At 43.1% G+C, this 8,822-nt stretch overlaps 1 protein-coding gene across 1 annotated transcript in view; it reads left to right on the top strand.

Moving 5' to 3' along the window:
* The first annotated feature begins 1,022 nt into the window (after nt 1-1,022).
* The window catches only part of NGEF (neuronal guanine nucleotide exchange factor), a 39,280-nt gene continuing 31,480 nt past the window's right edge, over nt 1,023-8,822 (top strand). Inside the window, exons 1-2 of the mRNA XM_054386178.1 lie at nt 1,023-1,281; nt 4,619-4,733. Coding sequence (XP_054242153.1) covers nt 1,023-1,281; nt 4,619-4,733 — 374 coding nt within the window. The remainder of the gene's footprint in view (nt 1,282-4,618; nt 4,734-8,822) is intronic.

Genomic DNA, 8,822 nt, shown 5'->3' with positions numbered 1-8,822 from the left:
AGCAAGCTGTCAATTTCACATTCACATTTCCCATGCAGCATCTCTTTCTATTCCTCATGATAGCCCCATCAGTCACAAAATCACATTACGTACTTAGAAATTCTCTGACAGCTCCAGAACTCAACAAGACAAAGCTAGCAGTGAGCACTTAAGTCATCAGCCCTTGTTTTATCCAGCCTTGCAAAGGCTGAAGGATCAATTGCTGGTTTGCTGTTGTAGTGATTTGCCTCCTAAAAATGTTTAGGATTACTGCCACAGTCCATCCACAAACATGCAGCATGGTGGGACACCCTGTGCTGCAGTCCCCTGCCACTGAGGGGGCACATTGGCACTTGAGGACAATTCTAGGAAATGAAATCTGCACTCTCCACTGCTAGATACTCTTGTCTCTTACTTTCACTTCTCGATAGTTACAGATTTTTCTTCACTTACCTGCGCTGCAGGAGTGCATGTTTAGTAAGTGTTAGAAGGCACCCAGCCCTGTAAAAGGCATTAACTCTTCTAGTGCAGGGAGAAGTGCGCAGATAACAGACAGATTAACTGCTTTCTCTTCAGCCTTTACTTTCTATTCCATAACATTTCCTCCCTCCAAAACAAGGCCAAGGCCTGTATCCACTCTAATCCAACCAGTAATCTACTAATCAGAAGTGACAGAAAGGAGTGGTCATCAACTGAACAAATACAACATTTATCCAGTAACATCTGTAGCACTAAAATGTGTCATGACAGGACAACCATGAGCAAGTTAAAGTAATATTCAGGATGTCGGAATAAGGCTTGTAAGGTGCTGAATTATCTCAGACAAAAGTCTGGAAAGTCCCCATTATCCTAAACAGATGATGCACTACAGCCTCTGAACTAACCAAAACTTTGTTCTCTCTTTTCCTATTTTGTTGTGTTTTGTTTGTCTGTCTCCAGCTCTAATTCAGATAAAGCTGATGGAGTTGTGGAGGCTATCTGTCTTCTGCTGCTCTGCTACTGATCCATCATCTCAGTTGCCATAGAGACAAAATCTGGAAGCCATGGATGGGCATGGGAGAGAAGATGCCTGCAGGCTCTCTGCTGATGGGCTCCATTCTCAGCAGGTATTGAGAGAGTCAGGTTCAGTCTCTGAAGGTGAGGAAGAGTCAGAAGGTGCTAATCCAGAGACCCACGGGATGGACTCACACGCACAATACATTGCCATTCAAAGAAATTCAAGGTACTACCGGTCAATGAGGCTGCCGAATAGAGGGAAGAGGAAGACTTCAAGAGAGGCAACACATGTGGGGCATGCCACAGGTGAGTGCTGACCACAGCATCATGCTTCCTTTTCCAATGGGACTAGAGGAACCATAGGAGCCAATGAGATTAGAAAAGGGACAGAAAAGGTAGAAAGCAGCTCAGAGGTCAGCACACTAGAGAAGTTCTCTGCCCTATGGCACAACCGGCAGAGGGGTGTCATCCTTGTCTGCTCAGCCTGGAAATGCAAAATGGTTAGATGTTTAAACATGCTTCATGATAGAGAATCTAAACAAATATGGGACTCAGCTCTGCCACCTCCCTGCTTTCTAAGAGAAAAAGAATTTAAACAGGGAAAGCCATGAAGCTGTCAACAAAGTAAGACCTTCTTTAGCATACAGAAAAGACACGTTTAAAAGCAGTGAGATCTATACAAGCAACTGTATGGCAAGATGAACAGTATATAGAGGAAACAGCAAAGCAGAGCAGTACAAATGTATGGACAAAGCCTGTGGAAACTGCAATGGGCCATTATGAGAGGGGAGTAAGACTTCTCTGAAAATGTAGTTCCTGCCACTTTGCATTGACGACAGCTGTAAGAAATACCTATGCTCCCTTTGAACTAGAAATAACAGGTACCCCATCCCCATCCAGAATCTGCACGCCCTCAGCCATGGCTTCAACAGAAATGGAACAAGCTGACTTTCAGCATGAACAGAGCCACACTGCAAGGCCAGACTTTCACTGAGCTGGCACCTTGTCTGAGCAGCTATCTGTGAAAGGTGCAAGAAAAAGACAGGAGAAGCTGAGAAGAGAGCTAGGAAAGGAGGTATAGCAACACACTCAGAAGCACTGGAAATAGAAAAAAAAAAAGGAAGTATTTTTAATCTAAATGCTGATAGGCACCTGAAACTGTGAACGCAGAAAATGCCCTTTGATTCATCTCCCAGGTGCTCAGTAACTTATTTTATAATTTCTTGTAAATAAAAGGAATTGTAGTGAAGATATCTATCCTATCTTCTGATTATAATCTAACAGAAACAGGGCACTGGACTCTGAACTTTGGCTATCTGTGTCTTAAAATGATACTATGCTACTGACGTTTGAGTGCTCTGCAAGTCACTGACAGCCAGTGCTTTGTTACACAGTATTAAGTACACTGCTTCAGTCCCTGAAAGCAGATTCAGTTCTCTAAGAAAACAAAGTGCAGACATGCTCCATCTCAAAATAAGAGATCTGGGAAATGTCCCCAGGAAAATAGGTGTCTCCTGCCTGTCCGGCCAAGGGAGCCATGCTAGTTCAGCAGTATAAAGGCCCATTCAACCTTGTGCCATGGACAGAAGGAAAGTTCCCTCCCTTCTCCAAGTTTCCAAGCAGACAGCAGCAGAGCAAACAGCTCCTGTTTAATATTCTGCTACAGTTGCAGTGAGGTTTGTGGATAAACTGAGCCTCACCCCTGCCAAAGCTGAGCTGCTCTCCACCCTGCCAGTGCAGCAGCAGGACCAGAGCAGAGCCATCCTCTCACCTCCTTCCCAGAGGACTGCTGCAGAGCAAACACGGATGGGACTCGTCCTCTCTCCTGCTCCCAGAGTGTCACTGCATACAGACTGCTGCTGAGGAAGCCCTGTCACCTGCTGGTGCCACTGCAGCAGGAGCAGCAAAGAAGGACGCAGCTTTTTCATACATCTGCAGCATCACAGCATCAGGACAGTGGCACAGGAGGACATCCCTCCTGTCTAGCCAGTGTCATTGAGGAAGGACAAGCTGAAAGAAGGGCTTCTCTCTTAGCATCTCATTAGAGCATCCACAGAAGCTGACCTACACTTCTCTCCCTCTCCTTCCTGTTTGTGTGGCCACTGCTGTGAAACAGGATCTCTTCCAAACAGGGTTTTTTCTTCCATATCTGCAGTTGTTCAGCAGGACACAGTGGGAACGTTTCTTTTCTCCAGTCTGTACAGGAAGATCTTGGGCTAGGAGCAATATCTGTGACTGTAGCAAGTCCACCTCAGTGATACAGCTTTAAAATTCAGCTAGGGCTGTATAAGCAGCTCTTCTATCCTCTCCCTGCACTCCACTGATCCCATCCCCTCTCCCTGAAACTGGACAGCGGGTGCTTCTACACCAGCCTCATTTGTAGCAGGAACTTCTGACAGCATTTGCTGACGTGCATGGAAGCAAGGGATGGGTGAGCTCTTTTATGTTGACTTCAAACCCATTTCAACAGCAGCTATCCAAGAGTCTGACTCAAGCTCAAATAGTAAACTGTTCTTATTTTGCTTAGGGAATGACTCGGGAATGACTCGGGGTGAGGAAAGGGGAAGGAAAGAATAAAGGAAGGGAGAGAAAAATACAGAGGGAAATAGAGAATAGGATCCAAAATGGGAAAAATAAAAAAACCAAGAAATGATAACAAGGAAATAATGTAAAATTATGTAGGTCCAGCAAAGACTTTTATATAGACACCCTTTGCCCAGTTTTGACTCACAGCCTAGGAGCTGTAAAACATAATACATGCTTTCCTTTAACTGGAAAGAGTTATCAGTCTTCTCTGATAGAAGGATAAAATGTTAAAACTATTCAAAAGGGAAAGAGAACAGCTGAGACTAGTATTTCATAAGCTCTTGGCACTATTTTAGGGAGGTTTACAAGTCTAGTTTTCACCCTTTCCCTGTGAAAATCAGTAGCCTTGATTAAAAAGGGTGCATCAGAAACTGGCTTCAGTCCGAGCATTGACCCACCTGTGCTGTCACCAGTTTGAAATGCAAACAGAATTATGACTTAGACCAAAACATTTCTAATAAAAACCAACAAGGCCATTTATCAACAGGCCTCAAACAATAGGAGGTTTCATTTGAAAAGTGAGATGCATTCTCTCCTGCCAAGCACTGCTGCAGTAAGCCATGGACTTAATACAACTTTGGTTCTCTGTGAAAGGATCAGAGGTTCACCTGAGGGAAACTGGAGAAGCAATTAAAAGTAAACTGAACATCTACTGTATGCTTGAAAGCAGAGAGCAATGAAGCCCTGACTTGGGAAACAAGATACTGGCATGCACAGGCACACAGAGCCGAACCTTTTCTCCTTAAAGAATAGTATTGAAAATCACTAATGTTGGGACCCAGATTTCAGTGGTGAGACTACTACACATAAGTAAGGACTGATGTCATATATTCGCCTTCTATGAAATGCATTTACAGCTATGACAAAGGCTGTGCAGATTTGCACTACACAAGCTGGTGGCACTTCAGTCTTGTTTGAAAATCCAAGCTAAACTCCAGCCATCTTTGTGTCTGTGGTCTTCCTGTTGCCTATGGTATGAGCAAGCCACAGTAAAAGGAAAGCTGACCTTCAAAAAACTGAGTGTTTTAACCCCTCCTGGCTTTCTCTTATATCGCAGGTTCACTCAAAAACAATGAGACTGTCAAAGAGCCTCTGAACGTTTTATCTCCTAAGGGATCACCATCTCCAGTAAACTCTGACAAGACAACCTTAGATGAACTATGGATTCAAAGGTAAGGAAGTGCACACACAGGGTGGCATCAGAGCAAGAGTGCTTGCTTTGGGAAGGATAGCTGGACTAAGATATAGCATAGTCTTAATAATATACATTGTATAGTACTAGCATCGCGGTAAAAAGGGTCTTAACGGGGTGAGTTTGGAGAGAACAGTGAAAGCAAAAGGGGGCACAAGATGTGAGTGGGGAAGACAGAAAAAGAGGAACACGATATGGGATCACCCAGTGGTGTAAGCAAACGGGGCAGACTGCCTTAAGCAGCTTGTTGAGAGAGTAAGGAGGGCCTGTGGACATTTCCTTATGGAACATCTCAATGTAAGGGTGATCCCATTTTCAGCCTTCCCTGAGTGGTCATACAACCCCACACCAAAACCAGAATTTTATAGCTGAAGAAGTAGCTACAAAGATGCTTTCTAAAGTATTCTGACTTTCTGATTGATGTTCGCTTTGAAGAACTGATAGGCAGAGGGTTTCAGTGGCATAGCCCTTTTTGGCTTAAATCCATCAACAACCTAGATCTAGCAAAAGGCCCTGATCCCCCAACCCATAAATTTGCATATATCCCATAAATTTAACCTTGCCCCTAATCCCTTGCCACCGCAGCCAGGCAGATTGAGGAGCAGCTACCTAGCCTTACATTTTCAAATATATGCGTGAGGTGTTCTCCCAAACTCCCTCTTCAGCTTCTTATCTTTTGTGTGCACAACTATGAGATAGTTTCTGCTTGTACTGTAGAAGTTCAAACTGAAGGCAATAAGCACTTGCCCTCTAAAAGTACATCAATTATACTGCTGGTCCCAATTGCTGAGCCCAGCTGTGCTGGTGTAATGCATAGTCCCTTTCCAGGCTCCTCCTGTTATGGAGAGGACTCTAGTAGAAAAAAATTTTAGTCAAGCTGGATTTAAATAAATTAATTGCTCTGGCTAAATCTGGAGCATCTCTCTTATGAGGAGAGGCTGAAAGATTTGGGGCTTTTTAGCCTGGAGAAGAGCAGACTGAGAGGGGATCTTCTCAGTGCTGATCAGTATCAAAAGGGTGGAGGTAAAGAGGATGAGGCTGGGCTCTTTTCAGTGGTGCCCAGTGTTATGACAAGGGGCAACAGGCACAAACTAGAACACAGGAGGTTTCACTTAATCATAAGGAAAAGCTTCTTTCCCTTGAGGGTGCTGGAGCAGGCTGCCCAGAGAGGTTGTGCAGCGTCCTTCTCTAAGACTTTCAAAACCCACCTGGACATTGCTTTCCCATACAACCTGCTCTAGATAACACTGATTTAGCAGATGGATTGGACTTGATCTCCAGAGGTCCCTTCCCACTCCTGCCATTCTGTGATTCAAACATATTCCTAGTGTTCCAAAATCTGCCATATGCCTTCCACAAGGTATTTCTCAATAGTGCTTTTATGCCTGACTGTTCTCAAATTACTTTTTTTATCATGGCTTTTCTCAGCTGCCTCTAAGCACTCTAGAATCCTCCATCAGATCCCATGGCTCACTCCCAGTCTTCCGCCTTGTACAAAGATCCAAACCTCTCACATGACAAGTTACTTCCCAAAGAACTCAGCTGGCTTGCCCTGAACATTTCAGGGTTGAGCTTCTAGCACAACTATTTTTCAGAATAACCAGAGTCAAAGACCTGGAAGAAAGTGAACAGAACAAAAGCTGCTCTTTCCCACTGTGATCAGTCCTTCCAGCTCCATAGTGGCAGCAGTTGTGCAGACTGAGATCATAAAAAACCCACCACAGGAAAACATCCATGCAGGGTGTCCATCCACAACTGTCAGCCTCAGCTGAAAGCAGCTCCCACAGAGACTAGAAAATCACTCATTTCAAACCTTAGAAAGGAGATTCACTAATCAGTGACTAACCTACATTACCAGCTAATAGGATGTTGACTTCTCTTCATTTCTAATACAATGGAGATGTTTCAGCAGCATGATCCTATTATTTACCTACAATTACCCAGTGAGTCAGATTCCAAAAATTATATGTCTTTATTATGGGCCACTAGATACAGTGGAAGAGAAACTCAGTGGGAAATTTCTCATTGCAAAGCTCACTGCGAGGTCAGTGCTCTACCAATGTGGAGCAAACTATTTCTTTAGGCTAGCAATGAAACCTCCAACTCATCTAAAAATCACTTAATTATATTTGATCTAAGCTCAAAGGAAAGTACTACAACAGTGAATACAAATAGCCACCTTCAGCAGCGAGAATGAGTCTGCCTTGTTTGAATTCATCCAAATATGCATATTAGAAAAAATAAAAAACAACAGTATGCATGTAAAAGCATCACACTCTGAAAGGTGCCTGGGTGTCTTTGGCTTAGCATCCTGTGGCACAGTACTGTTTGTCCCGGGCAGTAGAGGGCACTGCTTCTATAGCCTGATTTAACCAGAAAAGCAGGGAAAGCCTCTAGAGAGGCTGGAACCTGCATTGAAAAAGCTCTCACGCCATACTTGAGCAGCTTCTTTCTACTTATGAAATAAATTTCTCACAGGCACCTCTTCTCTATGCTGCCAACGGTACTTCTTCACTTTGCAAGCAGTGAAGTCAGAAATAGTTGGTGCAAACACATGTTGACCAGACCTTTATGTTTTATCACACTACAATGTTTTTACTCTTCTAGAAATAGAGAAATATTTTTCTGTATCCCTCTTTCTGTACAATCTGAATCTCAAAAACAGTCTAAAAGGAACAGTATTTGTAGGGAGAAGAATCTTAAAAACTGCTAAGCTTTCAGTAAAATATCCCAACAACAACCAAAACAATAACAACACAACACTGTGGATATTAAAATGTTACTACTGATGAAATCTTGTATGTGACAGGATCACACAGAATAGCAAGCAATAGCATACCCAGTTATAATTAAATATCTTTCCAGCATGCAGCCAGTGGAGCTCCCTATCCCAGTCTGCCTACCTATTTACGCAGCTGCTGCTCCTGAGGTTTTTCAGCCTAGTCATGGCTTGATTACCCAGCAAGTTTTGCCCTCCATCTCTCCAAGTCTGTTTCATCTGGACACACTCTAACCCTCAGGTCTTCCTCTAATCTCTTTGTTTCGCTCCTTTTCTAGCAGCTTCAACTTGTGATTCTTCTCACCCCTTCCTCAGCCTACTGTTTCCCAGGCACGTGATTCCTCCCCCTCTTCCCTCCTGTGGCTCATATCTCACTGTCCTGCCATTTCCAGGCTCTTCACCCTTTGGCATCTCATACAATCTCAGTTTCCCTCCCCTCCTCCTAGCTCCCATCTTTTCCTCAAACACCCAGCTGTGGACAAGTTCCTCTCTTCAGAGCAGTCTCCCAGTTCAGTAGACTTCTTTGCTCTCCGTGCTTGAGTATTGTTGCCTTTGTTTTTCAGTCACACACTTTTCTCACCAAGCTGCCTGGACTCAGCACAGGGAACGCTGAGCATACAGCAGCAATGGTCTTTCTTCACAGTGCCTAGAAATAGGACCAGGCAGTTTGTGTGTATTGCAGAAAGTGGAAAAGGGCCTGTAATTTCCATGGATTTTCTTAAGTATGCCAAAGATGAAGCATTAACAAACCCAAAATATCAACTTCTATTTCAACAGAACCCAAAGCGTTTCAAAGGACAGAATGACATGTTTTCTGTTTTCCTTTCACAGGGATCCAAGAATCTTTTCCCAAGCCTAAAAAAATGCTAATTTAAAAAAATATATATTAAAAATCCTCTCCGTGACAGATAGTCAGTAGTTTAAATTTAACCCTGATAATTATGAGCATCAAAAGGTAAAGGTCTCAATATAGGAAGCTCTGAATATTTTTAGTTATTGGTAAAGCTGCCAGCCCCAACAGTTATAATTAAGGTATTTTGATAAAAACTTAAGGAGGTTCAGGAGAACAGATGTGCTCTTGGCCTTTAGGATCTAAAAATGTTAGGGATAAGGATTTCCATTTATCATTTATCTCCCACTAAAATGTCAAAAAAAAAAAAAAAGCAATAGAAATTGAGCAAACACACTCACTGTCAAAAACAGTGCTAAAACCCACATGTGAACAGAAAGAACCTGAATGAACCTGAAATATGAAAATATGCTTGACTGGGTCTAATATTATTCAAATCT

The sequence above is a fragment of the Indicator indicator genome, chromosome 13, assembly GCF_027791375.1.
Source record: "Indicator indicator isolate 239-I01 chromosome 13, UM_Iind_1.1, whole genome shotgun sequence".
Lineage (NCBI taxonomy): Eukaryota > Metazoa > Chordata > Aves > Piciformes > Indicatoridae > Indicator > Indicator indicator.
Note: the sequence above shows the minus strand (reverse complement) of the source record. Positions and strands in the feature narration are given on the sequence as shown.